General features: G+C 40.7%; 1 protein-coding gene across 3 annotated transcripts in view; it reads right to left on the bottom strand.

The window, feature by feature from the left end:
* Positions 1-320: 320 nt before the first annotated feature.
* chrm3a (cholinergic receptor, muscarinic 3a) overlaps positions 321-27,355 on the bottom strand; it is a 76,064-nt gene continuing 49,029 nt past the window's right edge. For 2 of the 3 annotated variants that reach the window (XM_068720043.1, XM_068720052.1), the window contains one exon: positions 321-4,187. In XM_068720043.1, the coding sequence (XP_068576144.1) occupies positions 2,207-4,168 (1,962 nt within the window). In that variant the 5' untranslated portion in view covers positions 4,169-4,187 and the 3' untranslated portion in view covers positions 321-2,206. Of the gene's footprint in view, positions 4,255-27,355 lie in introns of all 3 variants that reach the window. The other variant, XM_068720062.1, reaches the window with a different exon arrangement.

Genomic DNA, 27,355 nt, shown 5'->3' with positions numbered 1-27,355 from the left:
ATATATATATATATATATACGTATATGTATATATATATATATATATATACGTATATATATATATATACACGTATATATATGTATAAATGTGTATATTAGATCTAAAACACTGTCCTACTGTCTTCGAACATACTTTTTAAAATTTATTTTAGCAATGCATGCAATATTTTTTTAGAGGCAGGGAATAAATGATGTATAATGACCCAGCCTCCTGCTAAGACAATAAGGTCATACTCACCCTGTGTAAATAAAGGTAAAGAAATAAATCAAAACACAAGTGAAAATATCACAATTAGGGCTTGCTGCACACAAAAAACTGATTACGTTTTTTGTTTGTTTATTGACTTAAAATATGAGTATGATTGGCATACTTGAAATGTAACAAAATGTTTGTGTTCATCATTTTAGTAGTTTACATTCCCAATATTTAAGTACTAAAATCTCATATTTTGATGAAGAATGTATCATGACACTGGAGCACATTGGGTTGAAAGCAAACAAAATACCCACTGATGACAAGCATGGGATATTTTTTAACATCTCTTTTGCATACAACACATAAGTCATATAGTTCCATCAACATAATCCAATCGACCCATTCTTCAATATGCCAGTTGGCAAACCGTTTATTCTTCGCCTTCAATATCTTTTACACAATTTTCAAGATTTAGGTGTGGCAAAAATATAAAAAAATGAGAATAACAAAATGTGCATTACAAAAAAAGGATAAATTCTTGCTGTCTTTATGCTGACGTTTGTTGATGTGTGGTGTTCGGCCATTTTCTGTATCGAAGAACCTGATGACCAAGACAGCTTTAATTTCTACTTACAAATCAATTGCTGCAAATCTAATTAATAAAAAAAACAACCTCTCCCATAAATAATATGAAATCAAACAAAAAATAATAATCAGTTTATAACGTCAATGATTGTGGCCATTCTTTTGTAAAATGCCAGATAGATTTTCTTTTAGATTAAATGTCTAAATTAAATTTGTGAAACGATAAGCCAATTCACAAAACAAAACAGGCTTACAGTATGAATAATTGTTGCACAATTATGATTAAAATTTGATACTGCACTTGTCCTTGTCTAGCCACTAGAGGCTGCCATTGCTCTACTATATCAAAGATGGGCGGCCTTTTACAAAGAGTTCTTTAGATGTATCATTTTGTGGAAATCTGAAAGATAGTGTAAAATCAAAACACACATCTTTATAAATGAACATCTTTGTTTGCAATAAATCATTGTGTATCAAGTCAGAAATATCCAAATGTACACAAACAGAATATCATCAATGTATAATCATTACTCGTGACAGAGAACTGCAAGTACATAAAACACAACCAATGTATTTATTGTCTCCACCATAAAAACCACAACAATCACATTGAACACAACAGTAGTTCACTGACTGCAGTGCCACACAAAATATTCACAACTCAGATCGTCAGAAGAATCATTTTCAGACTGGCTCAAAATCTCAGGAATATCTAGAAAACCAAACATGAATATCACAAAAATAACAAGATCTCTGCTGACTGAAAGTAAGGACACAATTCAAGAACGTGTTATATTCCATCAGACACAGGAAAGCTATATCCATGTAGAAAGGCAATGTACAGAAGTTCTGATAAAAACACATGTCAAGAGGACAACAGGTCAAATCAGTACAATGTAGAAGCCTGTGACACAAAATAGTGTTTGTCTTGGCTTTCAGTGACGTATTACAGATACATAGTTTTGTTTGAAAGGCAAAACCACTCTGCACGTTACAGATCTAGCTACCCACAGAGAGAAATGATAATAAATCCCCAACCCTGTGACAAGGACATCCTTTTCCCTTGTGTCAATTGCACTTCAAATATTCGTCTGCGATGCATTTTAAAGCCCTTTTCTATTGTTTCCCACACTGAAAAGGTAAGGAGTTCTTCAAGGACAGTAGGCAAGTTTTCATCTCTGTAACTGACCTTACACAACCCTTTATTCATACAAACAGCTTTGCTCAATGGATGCACTGACACAAACACATACCGCAAGAAAACCACATAGGGTTGCTGTGCTTGACATACCAGCAGAGAAACACATTATGGATCTCTAAGCAAAAAAACTCCACAGAAACAATTAGATGTCTGCTTCTTCCATTTCCTTGTCCTATGTTAAATCGTTCGATTCCCTGTTATTAACCATTCAAACTGCCTGTCCTTTACGTGGACTCCCTGGGAATCCTCCTGTGGAATACCACAGACTGCCTCTGCTGGAACTGCTGCTTCCGTCTTTTTTTCTGGTCCCAGCGGCACAGCAGAATCATCTTAAAGGTTGTACGAAAAGTCTTGTTGCACAGGGCGTAACACATGGGGTTGACAGTGCTGTTGACGTAGCACAGCCAGTACCCTACCCGCCACAGGGTCTCCGGGATGCAAACTTTACAGAAGGTATTGATCAGCACCATGATGTTGTACGGTGTCCATGTGATGATGAATGCAAAGAGGATAGCACTGAGAGTTTGAGCGGCCTTCTTCTCCTTCACTAAGGACATGCGCTTCCTCTTAGTGATCTGAGTCCGGGCTCGGGCTGCAAAACGCTTTGCCAGAGCTGCATCTTTGAAGGACATTGGGACAGAGGGGGATTTGGTGGTGGTGCTGGTGGTGGTGCTGGTGGTGGTATTGTCGGCGACTGTAGTAGTAGTTGTTGGGGGAGCATCCGAGCCTTGGTTAGAGGTAGCCTGGATGGTAGGCATTGACTGAATCTTTCGTGAGCAGAAGCGTTGGTGATAACTATTTTCTGAACTGTTTGCCTCATCGGGAGTAGTAGTGGCAGTGGTGTTAGCGGTGACTGTTGAGAGGCTGTCTCGGTTATACTCCGCTCCCCTGAGGGGATCCTCCTCTGAGGCTGCATCCAGATCCTCACATGAGGTGAGTTGGGAGTTGACAGCAGCTTTTATACCAGGCAGGCTGAGAACAATAGAGAAAATAGAATGACTCTGGGTAATCATCTCTTTGCCCCCACAGTCCTCATCCTCTGAAGACCCAGAGTGGTCTAGCGAGACGGCTGCATCATTATTGTTCCAGCTGTCGCTGCTGCTCTGGTCTGGATCCCCCTCCCCCTGTCGGATACTTCCAGGTCTCCAAGAACGGACCCCAGGCCAGCAGTGGAAGCGGCCGACTAGTTCTCGACATGTGCTCCTTCTCCGGGACAACCTGGTCAGCTCATAGCTGCTGCAACTTCTAGAACTTCCTGTCTGATGGACAAAACGTGATTTCTCGCCTTTACCATTACCACCTCTTCCTCCTATCCCACCACGACTCCCCGAACCCTGCAATCCAGCTAACTCCTTCGAACGGTTCTGGGTCTCTTTGTAAATGCGCCAGTAGAGGACACTCATTATCGTCACAGGCAGGTAGAAAGCCGCCATGGCTGTGCAGAAGGTTATAGTGGGCTCTTCGAGGAACTGAATGTAGCACTGATCTGAGGGCACTGTCCTTTTACCTTCAAAATACTGCCATAATAGGATGGCTGGGGCCCACAGGACCAGAGAAACAAACCAGGCTAGGCCGATCATGATCCCAGCTCGCTTAGTGGTACGTTTGGCCCGGTAGGTCAAAGGCCTTGTGATCGAAAAGTATCGGTCAAAGCTGATGACCAGTAGGTTCATAACTGATGCATTGCTGGCCACATAGTCTATAGCCAGCCACAGATCACAGGCCCAGTTGCCCATGGCCCAGTAGCCCATGACAAGATAAGCTGTGTAGAGGTTCATGGAGATGACCCCTATGATGAGGTCAGCGACAGCTAAGCTCAGCAGGAAGTAGTTATTGACCGTCTTTAGCTGGCGATTAACCTTGAAGGATACCACCACCAAGATGTTGCCGATGATGGTGACCAGTGACAGCATGCCTGTCAGCAAGACAATAAGGACAACCTGCCACAAAGGGTGGCCACCCAAGGGACCAAGGGGCGCAGTTACATTCCCGTTTTGGGATTCTGAGGTGAGGTTTAAGAGTTTGCTGGAGGAATTATCATCCAGGGTATTCACATGAAAAGCCAACCAGGCTGCTCCTCCACTTCCTCCTTGGTGAAGAGCATTGGATTGAGGGTAGGCTCCAGCTGCTGGTAGTGAGGTGTTTGCAGTCAGGAAGAGTCCAGGGTCTGTGCTGTTGGAGCTCATTGTTATGTCCTGGCATATTCTAAAGACAGAGACAGAAAGACAGGAAAGAGAAGAAGGGAGGTACAAAGAGAGGGGGGGGAGAAGGACTTGGCACAAAAGGGGAAGTAGAAAGGGGGTTAGGGGATGACAGATAGAATAAAATGGAGAAAGGACACATGAGTAGTTGCCAATTCTAATCATATCCAGTAGGTGAGGCTAGAAACCTACTCTACCAAGCTGGATGTCTGAAATGACAACGATGCTTGGGTCTGATTTGTCCGCCCTGTTAAACAATCACTTATAACTGCATTTGTAGACAATCTGTATGCACACTGTGAATGCATTGCAAGCCATATATCAAATTACAACTAGGCATCTAAATCAACAAGGCTAGACAGCCAACATTTCCAGTGAGAAAGACTGACTGCATTTACCACCTGTCACTTATGACATGCAGCAAATTGCAAAAAAATTTCACTTAAACACAGGTAATGAATTTTCCCACATGGTTGCCTGGTCTGTAAAGATGGCTGCGTTGGGATTGCACCTTGCATAACATTTGGCCTTGAACGGGGGTGTTTTTCTTCTGTCCGATCAGGTGTGGAAGTTGCCCACTGCTGATCTTTATTCAAAGTCTGGTGTCTTATGTCTGTCTGTCTGTCAGTCTGTCACTCAACACATACAGAGTGAAACAGTTTTCTAGTGAATGTGTTTTGTAGTGTTAATGCTCAAACTCTGTCAATTGTTTTTTTCTAAAATATGAACATGACAGGCAACAGAAAACAACCGGTGTGTCTGTTCATAACCTAAGTCAAAGTCAGCGAAAAGTTAAAAAACGACGTTGCTGGCGACAGCTGGGCTATAACATTATGCAGGCATCATCTTAAGTAGGGACTTGCAGACAGCATGAAGAATGGAGGACAAAGAAGAATTTGCCACCAGACTTGATCTACTGTTCCAGGAGCCTTCTAAGAAAGCTTTGCAGAGACAAAACACAATAGTGAAACAGAGAGAAAATAGCAGAGAGTGCTGTTTGTTGTTTGATTGGGGATCACTTCACAATGGAAAACCCTGTGGTTTTCGTTGAAGCAGTTATTGGTAATTATATAATAGCAGGGACTGTCATTTTGTGGAGCAGCATGTCCTGTCCATTTCAAGTTTTCCTGTGAATCAGTCATAATTACCGTTGTGTTTTGCATTCAGTGTGCATGTATATGTTTGTATGTGTTGAAAAAAAATGAGATGCTATCTAGTATAGAATATCTAGTAATTTTTTAGTAACAAATGTGGCAAAAATACTTTGTGTGAATTGATAACTGTAGCTCACTACCCTGACCTTTCTTTTTAATGTGAAAGTCACTAACTTGGTGTTCTTAAGCTGACGTTTATGACAATGGTTTATTTTAAACCGGACACTATCCTTAACCGGCCTGTGTGAAGGGAACTCCAACCTGTTATCCCAGGGGACAAGTAGGAACATCCCCCGGAGCAACTGACAAATACATGTGCAGATAACACATGTACAACACATATACAGCAAACCCACAAAAGCACACACACACAATATTTCAAACGACAGACAAAGGTATTTGAAGCTAAGTGCTGCACCTATGCCTTGAAAGAATCTCAGACCTCCCACAGAGCTGTTAAAGAACCTCAGTAGCCAACAGCGACTGACAGACGTTTGTGACATTGAGCGCACGCTGCTACTACTTTTACCAGTGGGCTCCCCGCTATCCCCTCTGTGGACATATACCACTGCATCCATTCACATACACACAGAATATGCTCTCACATTTCACACAAATATTGTTTATGTTACATGAGCATGCACAGCCACATACATGATTTGTATACATTATGTGCATATACAAATACAGTGCATGCATATGCGCACATAGATGGGAAAAAAAACATTGAACCTACAATTATATCGTTGCAAAAAACAAAACCAGATGTAGATGAATACAAATCTAACAACTACGCTTGCATGCAAGAACAAACTACATTAATGATAAACAGCAAACTTAAAAGCCTCAAAAGAAAACAAAGTTTACCCTTCACAAAGCAAATTCTACTGAGAATTCAAGACAGCAATGTGTTGCTAATGAGTGTTAAACATCTTTTAATTGGCTTACAAGGGCCAAATGTGTCCGTGTGAAGATCTGGTAAGGGCTTAACAGTAGGGAAATCTGTCTTTAATCTGCTACCTTGACTTGGCGTAAACACAGGATAATAAAAATAAAATTAGAAAACCAAATAATGGAATAAAAAAAGGAAAATCAGACAGTGTCATGTCTGGGGAATAGCAGCAAAAGGAGGCTTGCAGAACAGGGGAGGAAAGAGTGGATCCTATGGGAAAAGGCCAAATGTCAGACCCCCTGTACCTGCCTCTGCTGCCTTAAGAGTGACAGGATAGTTCAATGTCGGCACATGTGTATTGGGTTTAGTTTGAGTACAGCACACTGAGAACACAAACTAAATTATGTTAGTTATACGGATTGGATAAAATGATGCTTGTCTTGTTTTGTATTCTGTCAAATATACAGTATATACGATGTATGTGTCTATATGTATGCTGTTTAGTCATGCTCCATTTCTGTGCCCAACATTGACTAATACCACAGCGAAAATATTTATATGGGACAATCAAGCCTGGCTGTCGCCTGAAATTGCAATGATTAACTACCATAGATTCTCATCTGTAGTCCCACGAGAGCAGAAACTGGCTGAGGACAGCGGACAGCGAGTGGTTTGTTTGTTTTCCCCTATAATTAAACTGATCAAGCCTTTTAAGATGAAAACTTTATGCATCAGATGACAACATGGGTGGGCTAGCAAGACTTTGAAAACCAGCTGCTATCACAGTGAAGCCATTATAGTGTCTATCTCTCTCTGTCCAAACCCACGCTAAGCTCTATATCTTATGTTTGACTGGCAGGCACGTAGGTGTGATGGTTTCAGGTGCACAGAGAGATCGATATTCGTTTATTGTGTTTCGTGTTCCTTGACATTTTGTCCTACCAGGGTTCGACAGCGCAATCCAAGTTGGGTCCAAGGATCCATCTAAATGATTGGGTGGATAATACAAGGCCATTTCAGGTTTCTATTTCCAGCAACTATTAGCAGCAGAGCAGCAGTACGTACCGATAATGTCCAACAACGATGAGTCGTTGATAAGTGCTTTTTGATAAAGGTTAAAGCTGCTATAATTTGATGCAACCCCTTGAGTGCCACTACATGCCTTGAGTTAAAGAGATGCTCTTCTACAAGTTGCATTTCTCCGAGTACCATTCTTTACATTGGTATATAGCTTGGGGAGGTTTAATCAACAGTTTCTCTGTTAAAAAAGAAAGAAAAAGAATATTGGTATTGCTTTTTCATGCTGGCTTGTCTAAAACTTAACAACTGGCTCATGTAGCACCTTATGTAATCTGCACTTGAGACAAGTGCAGAGAGACATCTGGATGCAGTCAGGGGGTTTTAGCACTTTACTGCAATGAGGCATTATTGTAAAAACAACTCAGGTGTCAACAGCTAGAACACAGAAAAGGCTACTGCCAAACAAGGCCGAACTAGACTCAACCATGAAACGAAAGGTTACTATTCAGGCTGAGAAAAACTAATCAACAATTGGAAAGCTACAGCGGACTGACAAAACTAGAGTTCGGGCTTTTGGCATTTACAAGAGAGCAACTACAGACTGAATGCATACAGATTTTGCCTTGTAGCAAGAGGACGGACAACGAGTGTAGGAGAGACTCAGGCCTTCAAACAGTGGTCACTGACCGTGCATTAAAAGCAACAATGCCTCGTACTCACAAAAAAAAGAATCCACGAACTCCTCTCAATCAAGCCTCTGCTATCCCTCAAAGCTGGGTGATGTGGTGTTGCACGATAAAGGATAACTCTTGAAGATACCAGGTCATTCGGAGTGATAAAAGGTGGTAATGATGCTTATTTCAGGGTGAAATGTAATCTGGCAATAGTACCACAGCACCGACGGCTCTGTGGAGTTACTGATTCCTGTGTGTTGAGTTAAGCAGCCTTGCTGGAACAACTTCTGACACTCTGCCATTGCCACTCAAATTGTGTAAGTTTTTGCCAAACTAATAATAATGTTTCCTCTGGCAAAACAACTTCGCTAAGCCGGGCCCAGCCGCCTGTGCCGTTCAGTTCCTCGGTTGCGTTTGAAATATTAAGTATGATTTTACCGGCAGACCATGTGTTTACTTCAGTATGCAAACACGATCACAGTGAATTTCCAAACAGGCGTTAAATAAACTGACCAGATATTGGGAAAATAAACGGTTATTTTCTTCCATGCAAACATAGTTTGCCTATTTGATTAGTTAGCCTAATCAAATTTCTGAAGTAGAAATATGAACTATTAGTACAACTATGAATACCCAACAGTACAATGTTTTCCTTTGAAGTAGTATACATCTCAATACAGCCCAGTAAATGTACTGCATTAAATGTTTTTTTTACTTCAAGTGAAGAGTAAAGAGAGGCATCATCAGCACATATGTTGTTAAATGTAAGGTGTCCAAGGTGGAGCTTTCAATATATCATGCTGGATAATTAAATTACTATTTATTCATAATTATTACATCTTTTTTGAGTAAAATCTGAATCTGCAACAAAACCAGTGTTCTCAACTATGAAAAAGGCTCTGACTTTTGGTAGCTCCAAGAGTAAACACATATCTTTGGGATTTGCAAACTCTGCTTGAAAGCTTTTTTTCATACATCATAGATCCCCCAGCTGCACACAGAGCGTAGGAAGATAGAGGAGCAACTGCAGTCTGTTGCTCTTTCCCCACCACCTCTGACATGCGGCCCAGTGAAACATCAGAGCCACTCTGACAATGCATTTTGTAGACTCATAAATGTCATTTTTCTCCCAGGACCATTCAGGGGAAGTGTTTGCTCTGAACCAGTAGTATATACATAGAAGTTTTTCTGAATCACCACAAAGCACTACACCATTATAGTATTTGGTGAGAAATGTGAAGCCAAAGCCTGAATTCAAAACATTAATTTAACAAAGACAGTAATAACAGAAGACTGATGGAACAGCATGGTTGATAACGCTAATTATAATGCTAATTTATTAGATTTGATGAATCAATTATATTTTGGTCCGGTTTTGTTATATAATTGCACCTAGATATAAAGATATAATAGATATATACACACGCGCACACGCGCGCACGCGCGCGCGCGCGCACGCACACACACACACACACACACACACACACACACACACACACACACACACACACACACACACACACACACACACACACACACACACACACACACACACACACACACACACACACATTTAATTAATTGAATTTAGCACCTTTTAACTGATGGTGATTAATTTCAATATTTTTCAAACAATTTCATCGAAGTGAGGGTGTAAAGAGGTAGTGTTTAATGAAGTTGTTCATAAAAGAAAAAGGGACCGCACAGGATGAGCTAAATCTATCACAAGCTGGTGATGATGAGGCTGCTGCCAGAAGATGGTGACAAGGGTTGTGAAACAGCACGAGGCCATCTGTCAGGTGCTCACTGCTGACAAGAACAAGCATTTAGTGCCTACTTGGCAGGAGATGGACCTGCTGGAGTCTATGCTTTACGTCCACTCTTAAAGTTCAAAGATTTTCAGTCAGGCAAATCTTAAGCGAGTGTGAAGCGTTTACCACACCTCCTCCAAACAAAGGTTTGCGAAAGCTACAGATAAGGAAGGCTCATGAAGGATGTCCACCATCCTGGTCTGTCTCAGTGAGAAATATGACAAAGCAAAAGATGACTTGCTGAACAAGTCTTCGCTGGTGGAGCCGCGATTCTATGCACAAGGGTGCCAAGAATTATGGCATCAAAATGACGGAGGTGTCTGACGGCGGAGGGCGACCATGATCCATAAACTGAACGATGGGTTCACAGGAAATGATATAATGCAGAGTTACTGATATCATCTCACAGTTTACTTTTTTTTCTCTTCTACAGCAGTACCAGAGCTGTATTGAGTTAGCGCTAACTGACTGTTTGCTGCCCCCATAATTCTGGGACCTGAAGCATTAAAACCGTTACTATGAGTGTTTCCAAATCAACAAAGACTGAAATCTTAAAGCATTCATTCTTAAAGCAACATTCACATAGGTGTTTTCAGTTATTCTGACTGATTAGACCTCTGATCATGTTGAAGGAGTCCGGAGCTTTGATGATACTTTATCAGGTCTCAAATCATCATCTATCAATAAGCATGATAAAGGTGTAATTTGCCCCGCCCTAAGAGGTGCAACAAAGCTAACAGGAGACTCAGGAAGATGTCACTCAATTAGCCTATACACACCCACAAAAGTCCTGATCAGAGGTCTAATCAGCCAAATCAACTGAAAACACCTGTGGTTGTTCGCAGGCTTTAAGGATTAGCCTACAATGTTAATGACTCGATTTACTCAATTTGTTGACACAATGCTGTTTTTTAATAATCGTAAACCTTTTCCACTCTTGTTTTTATTTTTATTTGAGAAATATACATTTCTGCTGATACTGACATAAAGGGTTTTAAATAACTTTACACTTTAAGTTCACCCAAAAATGTAATATATCACTCATTTTCACTTCAGTTGAAACAGAGTGGCTTTTATGTTATAAATTATAATCATTGTGGTAATATACTATTACTAGAATACTAGAATAAACTAGCTAAATAAAGTGTAAGATTCATATGCATCTAAATCTCTTCAAGGGAAAGAAATAGCATGGATGGGCAATACGCAACATTAACTGGTTGTTTCTTTGTTGTTTACTTTCTTCATGGTATGTGTGACAGGCATAGAGTGTATAAAATATGGCAGTTATCTCTGTGACGTCAACCATAGGTTTCTACAGAGCCGTTGTGAATCTCAAAGTGGGTTGCTCCGATAACGGGGATTTAAGCTAATAGAGGACCAGGCTGTAAACATGTTTATTTCTGTTGTAAAGTTGGCCATTTAAGGAATTGCATTTGCCATTTGAGAAACTGCATTTCAACCTAATTTCTCATCACCGGAGGTTTTCGCTTGGTGGCAAGCTGGCAAGAGAACAGAAAACTAAAACCCAACTTCTTCTGACTTAAATAACAAAAGCCTTTGAAGCATCACCCTGTCTCCTTTATTACAGGCATCATATGTCCAATAATACTGGAAAATTTAGGGAGCAAAAAATGTTTGTCTTGACACATTTAATATTTTCCCAAAACTAACATGGCATTTAGACTGGGGAACAACTCCATCTGCTAACATCGTGCTTGAATTTCAGACAGTTGATCCTTGCAGCTGTCTCTAAAGCAGACACGTTCAAATTTGGGTTTTGGTGTAAATGCAGTCCATGTGGTATTAATACCAAATAGTTTTGTGTGTTTTTCCCTAGGAGCCAAGAGTCAGATATGGTCGAATGCAAAACATTCTCAATACCAACTCATCAATTGCTGACGGTTGGTCAGTGGCCCTACGTTTTAAACTACGACACTCTGTCAGTCACCCTCTAGCAACAGGTTTGCTTAGTTTTTAGGTTGAAGCTACTTGACTAAGCATTCTTACACAGTAGTGACTGTCCGCCAGGACCTCTGACCGTCGCTCAGAGGTCCCTGTGGCCGATCGACCCGGTCACGGCTGTTTTCTGTCCTGGCCCCACAGTGGTGGAATGAACTTCCCACTGACGTCAGGACAGCAGAGTCGCTGCCCATCTTTCGGCGCAGGCTGAAAACCCACCTCTTCAGGAAGTGCTACCCTGAGCCTTCAAGGGTAAAGGGTGCCTTGGTGCGTCTGTATCAGACGCTGAGAGCCACTGACCAAGCGTTATATTTAAAGAGTTGGGAATAAGAACGGGTTGGACACGTCATCTCACATACGACTGTGTGATTCATGGGAGGCACCTGATAGGCCCATCTTTTACACTCTGTGTCAGACAAGAAATGTGCCTCTCAAAAGCAGCCAACCATTAATCTATTACCACCAACGGTGCGTGAGAAATTCTCTGCACCCAAATAGCAAACAGAGGATTTGCAGAAGAGATAAGGTGAATTAAAAAGATTATTGCACAGGATGACAAAACCTTCTCCACGGTGGAAAAAATAAAGTCTCTTCTAGCCAGTGTGCCTGGTCACATGTGGGTGTTATTTTGCATAGTGTGGATTGTGTATTGATTTTTTGACATTTAATTGTTGATAAATGTTTGTATTCATACTGACTAGATCAACATTTGGTAATAATTGAAGTAAAACAGCATTTATTTAACATATAATAAACTAATTGCTATGGATTTCACTGAAACAGTTGACTGATACAAACTAAAGTGACACCTTTTGTAGCTAAGAAACATTAAGTGAACATATCTATCCTTCACTTGACAATTGTTACATTATGTTGCGTCTCCTTTGCACAAAACTGAAGACAAGTTCCTCCCGTCAGTGAGCAACTTTGCACCAGTCATCAGGCTGGTCTCTCACTTCTCTCTCAGCACCCAGTAATGAATGACAACTAATCACGTTGTTTGTTATTGCTGCTGATGTCTGCTCATGGTTGAATTAATTTCAGATTGCTATTGCTTCAACAACTCTGAGACAATCACAGTTTTCTAATGCTACATGGTTTCAAATGAGATAAAAGTTGCTGAGGTCAAAGGAGGTTCTTAAATTGGGTTGATACACGGTAGGTTTGGGCAATGATCTATATTTTCATATTGTCAAAATGGCATTTCTTAGAGACAATCTGGCAGCTGATGGGGGGGGGGGGATGACAGCTGCTGTCATTAACCTATATTTTCATAAATTCTTTCAGATTATGTGATCATGCAAAAAGGATTTCATCTGCAGCACAACAGCTGGGTAATGACTGCTCGTTAAGGTAGTTTTTCTCTAGATATTCTGGACTAAAGTAGTGGACCAATAGACCTTGCCATCCCTAAAGCCATGCTATGTTCACACCTTAGTTTTCAAGCCAGCTAAGAAGATAATGGTTTTAAATGTGTAGACATAATCATTCTGGAAAAAGTAGTTGAGACAGATATGTGTTCACTTTACTTTATCTACTGAAAAGGAGAGAAGGAAAAGCAGAAAGCCATACAGCCAAACACAGAAATATCAATACATAAGTTATCAAGTGTGAATCTTCAAGTTGAAAATGTAAACATGGCCCGTATAAACTCTTCTGCCTGTAGGGCCAGAAAAACAGGACTCGTGTCTGTACAATGGAAGAAGTCCCGTCAGTCCCTTAATACCAGGAAGCAGCTCGGCATAATTATTCTGCCCTAACCTTGTTTATTCTCCTTTATGACTGTGGGCAGCCAGGAGATCTGCTTTTATTGAGGTGTCTTTTTTGCTGCAATCCAGATTACTGCAGCAGAGTGTCTGAGTCCTGCTTACACTGGCACCAGCGGCCATAAACAGACGGCAGTTTGACGGGAGCTTGGTCTGATAAAATAACAATGCGAGGAAGTGAAATAATAATCAGTGTGAGAGGTTATGCAGAGTGCCAAGGATGGCTGTGCATGGGATCCGGCCAAAACAAGATACTTGGAATGATCCCTGTTGCACCAAGAGCAGGTAGAGGGACTGCACTACAATTTACAAGGTGCAAAATGTGAGCTATGTTTTTTGTTGTTTCTCTAAATCTCAACATGCGGTAGTATATTTTGTAACCCTATCTCCATATGCAACTAATTTGCACTCATGAATTCAATTCACTGGGACATTTAGCTCCAACATAGAAATCATTCTCACAGTGCAAAGCTTAGAGAGGAGGTTGGAGTAAATGGATGGTTGTACAAAGTGTTTAACCAGCCCCAGTGTTCATGTCCTGTGTCAGTTTTTTTTTTTTTTAAACAAATCCTGATCAAAAGCCCTAAACACCTGACATGCTTTAGCTGGCAAGAGGGGCTACCAAGCTCGTTAGAAAAATAAATACTGACAATACACATTTTTCCGGAGTGTTTGACAGACTGTCCTCACAACAAAATGACAGTATCACTTGTTTCAGCAAACGACCCAAAAACGACATGTCCTGTCCATCAAGGTGTGCTTGGATGGGTCAACAAAATGTCAGACTTTGATAAAAGAGTCTACGGTTTGTTTCCCTTTTTTTCCCATATGTCAACATTGTGTTTATTTAACCATGACCCAGTCGTTCCCTCACCTTACAAAGTAGTGATTTTAACCCCCATCATGATCTTTGCCTATAACCTAACCAAGTCATTTTTGTGCCTTAACCTAACCAAACCTTAACCGTAGCTGCGTCAAAACAGTAAAAGCGTTTCCAACAGTAATTTGTAGCAGTCTTAGAAGACGCTGACGTATATTAAGAAATGCTTATATATGTGGATCTTCAGGGCAATTACAAACAGTGCAATTTGTCCTTTAAATTGCTGGACTTGTTGCGGTGAGTCTTATTAACAAAATTTGGGCAGACATACATTTCCACCAAAATGTAGCAATCTAATGCTAGACAGTTGCACACAGTATAAACATAATTCCTCTTCTTTTAGTCATTAGCTCTGGTATTCCAGTAGTTCGGTGTGAGGAAAATATCTCCACGTGGAAAGAGAAGTAGGATGTTGTTATGCTCCTGACCAGTGCTGGAGGCTCATGGGATTTCACACACATCCTCACCTCTGTGGTGGGTCTCCTCGCTTTTTGACAGCCTCAGTAACAAGCTGCTGGAATCTTTTGTCACGGCACTCTTAGACACTTAGACATGCCTGTGTAGTATGTGTGTATGTGAACGCAAGAAAAATAGAGCGGCGAAATAGAGTCAGTGAAAGAATGGCTCAGGAATATGTCAAACCAAAAGGCTGTAGCCACTTGAGGGGGACTGTATAGAGAGCATTGAAAGTTCACCTTTCTGTCGTTCTCACAATAAATCTAAACCTGGATGAGGTCCAATGCATACCTTGTGTGCGTTTTAAAACAAGAGTTAAGTTACTGTCATTGCAATAAGGCTGTGTTGGATGTCTAAAAGGAAAAAAATAAACGCTTGTGCATTAAATTCGCCGCAATGACAGCTCGCTCCTAACAATTCCCACAATCCAAACTATGAAATGCTGCGCTTTGAGAAACAATGTAGTTTCGTGTGAAGCTAATTCCAGGCCCTGACCTTTCGCCTCACTCCTTATACCGGCGCTTCAATACAACCCTACACAGATGCTATACACATGTAAGTGATAGGCTATTGCGATCAATCCTTAAAAGGAAGTGCAACCATCTGTCTATTGAACAGGCATTTGAACGAGACGGCGAGGGAGAAAAAAAACACACACTCACTCCTATGTAAACATGCTTCAGCAGGAGGAGAGGGGTCTTTGAATGCTGGAGGCAGAGATGCGGGGTTGTGCAAGAGGTTCAGGAGACTGAGGTGAAAGGATATTGTCGAGAAAGCTAGGAATGTGCCAGGAGACGTGTGTAGTCACACCTCCCGCTCGGGGAGTGTAAGTCATCCAGCAGTTGGATATTATGTGTTTATGTGAGAGAGGAGGAACACAACAGACTTCTCATTTCAGTACAGAGGGCTGTCGGATGATGGAGACCATGTCGACCACTGGACTGTGGGCTTCCACACCACACATGCACGCGCACTCTTTTTTGCAGATACGCTACACCCATACAAATATTGACTCAATCACACACTTTGTTTCTCTTCCACTAACACACACATCACCAAGCAGTGAGTCAACAAGGTGATTACAAGAAGTCTTGAAAGTGATCCGAAGTACCGTATCGCCACAAAGAGAAGTGGCGCTGACGGAACTGGTTATGATACAGTCCAAACACTTCTCCTGGCGGATGCAGACATGCTTACATAGACTGTTAATGAAGCGCTAACTGTGTTACAAACGTGAACAATCGCAGGGACATGGAGAAAACACACACACACACACACACACACACACACACACACACACACACACACACACACACACACACACACACAATCTCACGTCGCTGGCTGCCCCTCTGTCTCGTTCAGTCAAACATTGACGGCCCAGCCGCCCCACCCATTCCCACTCTCTCTGGCTGCTTCTTTCCCCACACACACACACACACACACACACACACACACACACACACACACACACACACACACACACACACACCCCCACACACACACCGACTTGGCAGAGGGTGTATCCTATTTCATCCAATAATATCAACCCAGGTGACGTGACTGTACCTGGCACTGGAGCCTAAAATAGCTTTTAAATTTGATTCCCTAAATTCTCTGAGGAAGTCATAGTGGTCTCATCTGTCTTTCTCAGTATTAAAAGCCCATTCTCTTTAAACCAGCTCCAGATGAACCCAACGCAGAGATGTAGATCTGGACAGACAGGTTGGATAATAAAAAAAAGTCACCTGCTCAAACACAAACGCACACAGAAGTCAGTGGGTGGACTTGTGCATATGGTTGCTTTACACATGAATGCACACACAGAGCATTGGGCAGAACATGTAGATAAACACTTCTTCATCCCCACTTCCCGTATCCTAAATCTATAACCTCACATAAACTGTGTTTTTTCTTTTGTACTATTTCCACTATGCTCATGTCATAGAATACAGTCCCAAGATAGTATATATTATCATTATATTGTAGATTTCACTGGAGAAACTTTTGTACCTAGAAGTTGGACTGAATTTGCCTACATCTCACTTTCCTTTTATCAATATTTAATGCTCTTGTCAACACAACACCTTATAAAAACTATTTGGCCCGCTGGATTACTTTATTTGTGTTTACCTCCCTTCTATGATTCATTTCCTCTTCTCTGACCTTTCAGTAAAACTGTTATATTTAATTCATCGAGTTCAAAACAAAATTGGATTGAGTAGTAATTGGATTACATGGAATAATAACAGATTTCATACAGAAGTTATGATTGGCTTACGGTTATTCATCAAAACTGGTGACTCATGCGGGGTGTATATGAAATGCAAAGCAAACTTGAGACATGGTGGGAGTTATATTCATGCGAGTTGACAATGTTTCAAATTGAGCGATATATTTGCACTTATATCGAGGGTTTAAGACTACAATTCGTGACCGTACATAGCGTAAAGGAAAAATAAGGGTCTGGAGGACAATAACAGGAAGAACTTGGTAAGTTCTCGGTAAGTTTTGACAGCAGTCAAGAGTCTGAGCTGTCACGCAAGTACAGTAGAAAGACACATTGGCCGTTTGGGTCGGATAAACACAGATTGTGCGAACAGTCCACCAGGGTAAAGATTCTCTTCACGTTCAATCTGACAGCAAACAAAAGCCAGTATTGGGTGAACGTAGACAGACAAGGTACTTTATTTTATCAATCTATCTATCTAGTACACATTCATTAACATCAATGGGATGACAATGTGCCAGCATAAAGGCTTGATTTCATCTGCAGTCCCTGGGCAGGATGTTACACACCAGAAAAAGAAAAAAAAAGACAGGAAACCGACAAAACCGTATGGAAAAAAAGGTTTTGGTCAAATATAATATGGTGCACATATTGAGAATAGAAACATTATAAGAGTCCTAATTCTGGAAGATGTTCAATGGGTGCCAGTTGTCCAGTTCCATCACAAGGTTTATAGCCCACAATTATTTTTTATATTGGGTGATTACTGGCTAATGAACCTTGAATGCCAATGGCGACAGACGAGTGATGGAACAACCACATCGACAATTGGCTTTTGCCGCCGAAGCTTGTTGTCACTAGTCTGTCAAAAAACATCCAACACAGGAGCGAGACGTGATTCCATTCATAGCCAAGAGCTTTACTTTGGAGGGATTACAATGGAGCTGAACTGAGAGGAAGCAAGAGATGAAGACTGACATATTGTAAAATGAATAGTGATGTAATCCCTTTGACAAGAGCGTCTTGTCTTTTGCCATCCTTAGAAGGAACTACCGAGCACATTAGACACATTCTGAAATTAGCGTAACCACTGAGCTAATACACAAATGGACTAATTTCTTTAATTTTAAGACTGCCAGAATTTATGGGGGGCCCTGCATCGAGTGAAAGATGATTTGTGGCATATAATAGTTCCCATCCGCCACACTGACAGGAACATTACGAGGATGGAGAGTTATGAGAACTTCATAAGACTGTGATACTGTATGGAGCCATGCTGAGTGGAAAAAGACTCTCGTTACGTATTACGTATCCTATTACGTACTTACAGCACGGCTAATATAAGTGGAAACACTCACCGCAAGAGACAACACAAACCAGAACAGGCTACTAGATTACTATGTGGGTGGTTCAGCCACAAAAATCATTCTCAGGCTATAAAGTAATCATGCAATCAAATTACATGTTTGCTGTAATGACTCCATGAATATTCACCTCTTGATTTTCTTCTTCAGGTGTCATCAATTTATGGCTTCTAAAATAATCTTTTCTAAAGGGCTTCGGCAACACAATACCACTTACACTATGAAGGGTAACACAAGCACGGCATGTACAGTATAATATGCCTATCAGTTATCCTCTGCTGTTTATCAAAAATGATCTACAACTTGAGAACTTCCATTTGTCATAATCACATTACACCTGCCGTTCCAAATGCTTGGTGCCAGAGTGCTTGCTGCATAAATCCCAGTGTTTACTTATACTGCACTGCTGGACTGTCATCATCGCATGTGCTAAGAGCAGCAAAACATCAGTGACTGTGTTGTTGGGCTGCAGAATGGTGGTGGTTTAAAATGTCCATTAAGTTCGTCTATTACTCCTGCAAAAAAATATCTCATGTTTCACTGTTCAAGCACTTGTGTCCCCTGCCAGAAAATAATTATCTCTCCCTTCTTGTCTCCTGGAATAGCAAGAATTAGGGTTTCTGCTTTGAACTACTTCCCTCTTGATCAACCGGACTATTTTTCTCACCCTAGGGCCTCTTGTCTGTCGCTCTGTTCAGATGTCAACACCAAACGAGGAGACTCTGGGGCTCTTAAACTTATTTAAACAGTGCTGAGAGTGAGCATATTACTCAATAGTGTATGAAGATAAACACCGTGACCACTCAAGTGTCTCAGTCATTCCTGAAGAGTATGATCCAGAGATTGTAGGCATTTTGTAGCTTTAAACCTTTAATATATAATCACACCAATCAGTAAAAAGAAAGTGCGACTGGAATACAATTCCTCTCTTTATCTCATTCCCTATTCAAAATGTCTTCATATGGGCTCATTGATTTCCTAAATTACAATGGATTTATGAAGAGAATGAAGGGAGAGAAATAGACAGACAGGAGGATGTAGAGAGCAGCAGAGACAGGAGGAGACGCTAAGAAACTTACAGAAGGAGAGAAAATCCCCCAGTGGCCTGGATTTGACTGATATTATTCCATTATCCCTCTTTCTATTTCTCCACAGGTGACCTTAACCTATACTATGTGAGAATTGAAGTTGCACTGGGTTGTCATCCATGATCAAGTTAAAAGCTACTAAATATAGTCACATCTATTGTATTCAAAATCCATAGAGTCTGGCAGACCTACACGTGGAAATCTGGAGCACCATGAACTAACTGATGATCATGTTTTACACTGGTTACCACTCCTGAAATATATTATCATTTAATATGAAAGGACCCAATTGTGATAAGAAAAGGATCATCTTACAAAGATGCAGGTCATTGAGCTCTGCAAATATTGAACAAACGCCTGTGTTAAAGATCAACTTGATGACGCACAGAGAGAAAAACGAGTCCACTGTACGTACTTAGCGCCCTCATTAATCTGATGTCGAACTTAAAAGGTCGGACTCAAATCACAATCTTTCGAATATCAGAAAGTGATGCCTGAACACTGTTTTGGCATTTTAAGACATCCACACTCTCACACAAAAAAGGTCAGGTAACAACATCTACAGCATTACAATAACAATAATTATGCAAAGGTGAACAACAATTCCTGATAGATGTCAAATGTGTGCAGGGAATAATTGTGGTGTAATTATTAGCTAACTATTAACCAAAATGTGTTTTCTTTTACCTATAAGACCTGACACGTGAACTGGCTGATTGAGGAGCCGGCAGCTTGAGCGGACAACCGCTTTGTCTGAATCGCTGAACGCGATTGATGTTTTTTGGATCAGCTGATTATCAGCTGCCGGAGGCACATGACTTACAGTCCACGTCCTGCATGAACTAACACAAAGCTTCATTAATTTCTATCTGGGGTGACCGTGGATAAGTGGAGAGCAGGGCCGCCTTTCAATCAGAGGGTCGGCGGTTTGATCCCCGGCTCCTGCTCTACTAGTCTCGTGTCAATGTGTCCTTGAGCAAGACACTTAACCCCAAAATGTCTCCCGTAGCTGCGTCTACGGTGTGTAGATAGATACTGAATTGTAAGTCGCTTTGGATAAAGGCGTCTGCTAAATGACTGTAATGTAATGTAATCTATCCTTCTACAAAGTCCCTAAATTGGTAAACCTTTTCACTTTGCAACTCAAAGCCACATTAAATCGCTGTACTCTCCTCATGTGCAAACGCAAATAAGTCTTGATGTCAAACACTTTGAACTGTTTCATACAAAACACTGTCGGGGGAGAATCAGGTCAGAAGAGGTAAAAAAAAAAGTTTATCTGAAAGAGACGGAGTACACTTTACAAGCTCCTGTAGCAACTTGAAACCTAGTTCTCTGCAAACAACTCAATAAGCATTTGATTGCCTGAATCGCTGTACACCAAGATCAATAAAATATTTAGGTTGTTGGCAAACACAGTATTCTTTCCTGCTGCGTTTTCAAGACACGCAACGAGATTGAACCAGGAATTTCAGATCAAATCCACATCCGGGATCTGTCATGATAATGGATGCATATTTGCCCATTCACTTGTTTGTCTATGTGATACAAGGCGACTCTACCTTTCATGCCTCACGCATCGAGGGCAAGCCTCTCTGCAAACATGGCTTAAATCAAACATGCAATACAATGAGAGTCATGTTTCCCACTCATGTGGATATGTTGCATAATAAACTTTTCAGCTAAGAAAAAAACATCACCGACTCTCGTCTCCTGATCTGGGGAAAAAAAGTAATCCGTGCCTTTATTTCATCATGCTTGAATTGCTGCGGCTCTCTATTCTCCTGTCTGAGCACGAGCTCCGTCCGCCCCAGAGGCAGGACCGTGCAGCAGAACACTAGCTTCCCTGTCTCAGCTTCTCTTTAATCTAAAAATTGATTTTAAGATCTTACAGTTAGTTTTGTAAAGCTCAGTGAAGACTCAAGTGAAACAATTGATCTTATGACCTCCTGAATGCCTGAGCAGCAAATGTCTATTCTTTAACCTAAAAGACATTTTCACACTTGTACTGTCAGAGGCTTTTTGCAGCCAGAAAAAGATACTGAAGGTCTAGGTCATCATTTAAATGCTTTTAAAACGTGTCCTTTATAGAGTAAAGGTGTTTTCAGCCTGACATGAAATGTATTCTGTGTTGTATTGTCCCTGCATTTATCTCTTCTTATACCCTTGAGGGAGGTTTTCTCTTTAGTGGTAGACAAAACTAAACTAAAACGTTGGTTGGAAGAATGACAAGTAGGCTGTTTGAAAGTGTTGGATTTGTTATTTTGGTGGGAAGGATTCATTGTGTGTTGGCATGACTTTCTACTAATGAGAGTATTTGCTTCTAGTGTAACCAATAAATTAGACTTTCAATTTGAAATCGTTCTGTCTTGGCTTCAGGCATAAAGCGAATAGATACAGTATATATCAGCCAGATGGCCACAGAGTGAGTTATGCTGATATTATGCCTCAGACACAATGAAATGAATGATTTCCCAGTGTCATAATGGTGTTAAAATTAGAGCCTGATAATGTACAGTTCCCAAAAATACCATATTAGGCTTCCCGTGTCTGTCAGTGCTGGGGACATTTAATGAATGCTTTTTAAGAGTCTCTCCCTTGTGGGTGGACAGATTCAGGATATTTTGGAATTGCAGTGTAATTGTTGGCATTGCTGAAGCACCCCCGATCCACATTCAAATGAATGCTCTGATTTGCCACCTGTATGTGCACAGAATGCTACGATCCAAAGAGGTTTTCAGACAGTTGCTGCTTGCTGAACAGTCCAAACCTCGTCATTATTCTATATCTATGTACAATCATTAGCTGCTGCAGAACACTGGATATTTGTTCCCACAAGGATTAAGATTATACAAATAAATGTACCTGCTGAAACGCAAACACTCTTCTTTCAACCACACTATGATAAGTGACTGTAATGTCATATGCTTCACGTTTACGTGCCTAGTTAGACAAAACAATCTATTTCTTATAATCTTATTCTACCCTTGATTTAATGTTGCAGTACAAAAGTGTATGAACCCGGCAAGTTTGAGATCACACATCAACATTTATACCAGCAGTTACAGGACATAAGCAAAAGTTTCATCATGGGTGAGTCTTGCTTTGTATTGACAGAGCGATCACTCATTGCTTTTGAGGGTGCAGGTTTTGGCTTTTAAGCTTTAAATTGTGGGTGGAGATGTGTCCACAGAGACCTGACACCAGCATTTCATTTGAGCAGGAGAGAATTTATGCAGGATTTTAAAAAACACGCCTGAGCCCCTTTAGTATATGAGGAAGTATTTGTATATCAAAATTTGTATTGTGCAGCCTTGTGATTTTAAACATCTAATACATCTATTTTATAACCTCTCTCCATTCATTTGTCTGACATTAAGGCAGCTGAACAGGCTGTGTTGACTGTGTGGAACAAAGAGGGGACAGTGACAGGTTTCCTTGGTGGACAACAAGAGAAACGTAGGCTGGTGTGAAATAACAATAATGCTGTTACTTACACTTTCTCACTTCTTGCCGTCTCTTGAACATGCATATAATTATATAACACGCTAAATATAAGTGCCTTGTTCTTTCTATTTGTCAGGAATTTTGTAATGTAACATCTGATATATGTAATTAGCATTAGAGTAGATAATTTGCTCCAAAAGTGAGCTTTATTTGGGGCTTTTTGCACAGAGGGTGCTAAGCACGCTGACAGAGCGACACGACCCAACTTAGTGGGAAGTGGTTGAGAAAAAGCCACACAAGCTTTTCTTAACTGAAGCCCCTGTATCTCACTGTGGTTTTAAAATAAAAAAACATGAATGCTTAGAAGCTCTGAGAGAGGAAAGTACTTAATATAATATAAGAAACCCAGAGATAATTAACCACTTTGATACTCTGCAGGTGGTGTTTCTCTCTTTCATGTGGGAAGCTGTCACCTCTGCACACAGCCTCCACTGATTGTCAAGGACACGACTCACAGACTATTACAGTTAGCGGTTTACCTTCCGTGCAAGCATCTTTTGAGTTTGTAAAAAACATTGGATGATAAGTGCTTTTGATATTACTGACTGCAGTCAACAGAATAACAAGAGCTGCCATGTTTATGCTTGAAATCATTTCGATATGAATTAGTATATACACGGTATAATATATCAGTGGAAAAGAGGTGCGATGCTGTGAAAAGTTTGGTTTCATTGTGTCAGTTTTTGACATGAGTTGATGTTTTACTACAACATGTTCTCCTCAGGGAAGAAGCTTCGCTGCTCATTTGATACATCTGACATAAACTCATCACATTCAATCTTTTAAAACGTCACGATGCTGCTCTTCAATTTACAGACTATACGTTTGTACAGACATAAAGCAGCCCAGTCTAACATGCGAGGAGTATAATGCACTCAGTGAACAGGCACACTGTAGCTTAGCTTTTCTTGATTATTTCCAGAATAATGTGGGATGAAAGAATAAAAGAATCTTTGGTCCCCGGAGGATGAAGACTCGTCCATCAAATAGACATGATTTTAGCCCCTGGGTAACAGACATTACCGCTGATGTGGAAGTTACCACTGAAATATAAAGACTCAAGGGGCTTGATGGACCCCAGTAGACTCACAGAATGTGATGTCATTAGATGTCAACCAACACAACTACTGTTCCCTTCTTTAGGTGGACTCACCGGGGGCCCCCCCGGCCTAAACTAGTTAAATACATGAGTGAGCTCTAATTTATCTTTTCTGTTATGCCGAGAATGTCTGAACTTTATGCCAATTAACTTCCAGTAGGATCAGCTGCTTATGTTCTGTTTATGTGTTTTTACCAAGGATCACTCTGTTTGTCTGCCAGTGGAACATGATGGGGTGTTTTCATCTGGTTAGATGTTTTATTCCCACAATTCAGAGCAAATTCTGAAAGATTTTCAAGCAAATAGATGTATTGAATATTCCTACTTCATGCATTTAATCATATTTTATCCTTTATACAACTTCTTTCAGTGCTCTTGGTGTTGTACTGTTTGGCATGTTTGCAGAGAGGGACATTTGATAATTACAGCACTAAATAAAAAAAGTAGTAATTACTTAAGGTATTTCCGCTGCTTAATAACCCAACGTTATCATTATGATATATTAAACATAACTAGTATTGCTAATGATTCCATTTCCCAACATTCACTTTATAGATATCCCAACAAAGAAACCGCCATGACAGCTTCACTTGGAGGCCGGGGGAATAATCGAGTGACGACTGAGTGCAAATACTGTGGAAAGCAATCGTGATCATGCAAAAATATAATCTAAATATGACCTAATAATATCTATCCATTGACAGAATTTCCTAAAATACCATACCGTGGGTATTCTTTGGCCAGTCTAAGATTCATCCTTTTATTTCCATTTTGCATCAGTGTACTGTTTAGAGAAACTTCTCTGACACTGTGATGAAGTTGTAACAGTGTGTAACCATAATATGACCAGTTTGTTTATTTGACTTTCTGACCGCCTCTTACCTTTTGTTCATGCCAACAAATCTACACCCGCATATGAAGTAAAACACTCCAAATAAAACATTTATATTTACTGAGTACGCTGCAGCTAGAGGGTGAAAGGACACACCATGTCTGTTATTATAGTCTTCTTATATTCCGTACATAATCTGTTGTGAGTTTGTTAATGCAAAAATAACTATACTATGAAATACCAGTAACAAAACACAATATATAACTTGAAACTGACTTTTTTGAATCAATATATTTTTTCAAAGTATATCAAATACCAAAAACCAAATGTGCTTGTAATTGTAAGTGCCATTAGAAATCTAACATTTCAAGTCAAGATTAAACTCCAGTTTGACCAGAGGTATCTACCACATGGATAGACTCAGGGTCCTGATACACCTGTGTCAGGCCTTCGGTGAGCGTCTGTTTCGCGAGCACCGCCGGCATCAGTCTGTCTTTGTCGGCAGCTTTTAAGCAGACTGCGATTGTCGAATCTGCAGCACAGCCCATCGGTGAGACTAATCATTCTGATCGGCTGTTCAGCTTAAGTGAATCAGTGCAAAAGAAGAAAAACAGGGAAAGGAGAGCAAACAAAAGACCTTTTGTTCATTATCATCTGTTCTGATCATTCCAATACAGAAATATGTTCACAACAACTTGACCTTCTGAAATGAAGCTAAATGGTAATGGTAAGCAAACACTGCTTTGTTTAATGTTAACAGCTTGTATATCCCCAATATACAGCAGGTCTTCTGGTTTTCCTTTTTGAATGAGGTATCCAGACTACAGACTACCACCACCTCTTAAGCAGGTGCAGAACGTACATGCCAAATGGCCAATTGTTTAAGTGCAACCTTTTGGCCGAGACACAGTTGATGTGGGGCAACGCAACGGTCGGCCGTCATCGGTGCTAGTTCTTTGATGTCGGTTTGGTGTGTCTAGGACTTTGCAAGTCGTGTCTGAAATTAAAGAGGGTGAATTTGAGCCGATACTTGCTGACATCTGAGCTTCAACTTGGAAATATAGGCACAGAAGGTACAGGTATACAGTATATCACTCTAGCTCAGTTCCCAAAAGAACTATCAAAAGTAATCACAGATAGTAACACCGTCGTTCACTAAAGGGGCCAACTTCTTTCAAACAGGCATTGCAAACTGTTTATTGAATCCTTTTGTAGCTTTTCTTCCTCCTGTCCCTCAATCACCCTCGTCCTTTCTCTCTATGCTCCTCTGACTCTGACACTCTGTCTCCCTGTTGCCTGCAGTTGAGGGATTTGCGCGGGGAAACCGCTGCTCTTACAGGAGGAGGGACAAGGTTGGATGAGATTTCATTGATCAGATGCGACTGACCATAGCAGGTTGCTTTGTTCGGGGATGTGCTTCAGATGTAGGCAGCATCGGCCTATTTCATACTGCGTATCGCATTTCCAATTACATTTTGAAAGCATTTCCCGTACTAGCTCTCCCTCGCCGCCTACGCTATCACAAGCCGTCTGCACAGTGTTTGTTTTGAGTCACATGTTGAGACACTTTCAGAAAAGAGTGATCTTCAATGCTGTTTGTTGACACGGTAAACATTGCTCAACATTAGCAGTATTTATGGTTTTCTGGGATGTTACATAGTATTTATTTGGTGTTTTTTTTACAGTCTGAAGGACAACTTCAGTGGGGCCAACTTCAGTGGGGCCTGCTGTCTGAAGGTTATAAATAATAACTCCGGACTTGAGGATGAATGATGGGACTTTACGCTTGTATATATAAAACCCACAGATGGTCATTGCTCAATACAGCTTAGTGGAGCAAAGACTTCTTTCTGCAACAAAAGCCTAGGTTTAAGTCTTGTTTCAGTGTATTTCTTGGTCATACACTTTCACAGGAAGTTTTGGTGTTTACTCCATACATCTTTAATATTATTAATTTAGGAGCTACTTAAGTATGCATCGTTGTTTAGAAAATGACATTGGAAGCTATTTTAAGTTGAAAAAGTACTATCTGCAAAACTCACCCTGAAGGTGTCTGTGTGGCAGTGATACAATCATGTGAAGGGAAAGTAATTAACTTCCACTGACCCAACCAGAAAATTAAATGAGAAGAGCAAAGAAAGACAAATGCTCACTGGACCACAGTTCCAATGTTTGTTCAGTGTTCAATCAAACTCATCATCATCTTCTTTATCTGGCCAATCAATCCATGTCTCCTCCTCATCGTCTACAAACGGGTAAGGGAGAAGTCAATGGACCCCAACAGCTCCCTCCTGGATACCCCTGGAAATGATTTTTTATCCCTAAATCCAATCTCGGTCGCCTTTTGTCCACTTTTATCTGTGGTGGAAAAACCTGAATCTTATATGTGCTCACTCAATTCTTCCAAAGAAAAGAAGGTGAATGGCAGTTTCTTTTT

This window comes from Cebidichthys violaceus, unplaced genomic scaffold (assembly GCF_023349555.1).
Source record: "Cebidichthys violaceus isolate CVI_PGR_0920_01 unplaced genomic scaffold, fCebVio1.0.p SCAF_10, whole genome shotgun sequence".
Taxonomy (NCBI): domain Eukaryota; kingdom Metazoa; phylum Chordata; class Actinopteri; order Perciformes; family Stichaeidae; genus Cebidichthys; species Cebidichthys violaceus.
This window is presented reverse-complemented; position numbering and strand designations above follow the sequence as displayed.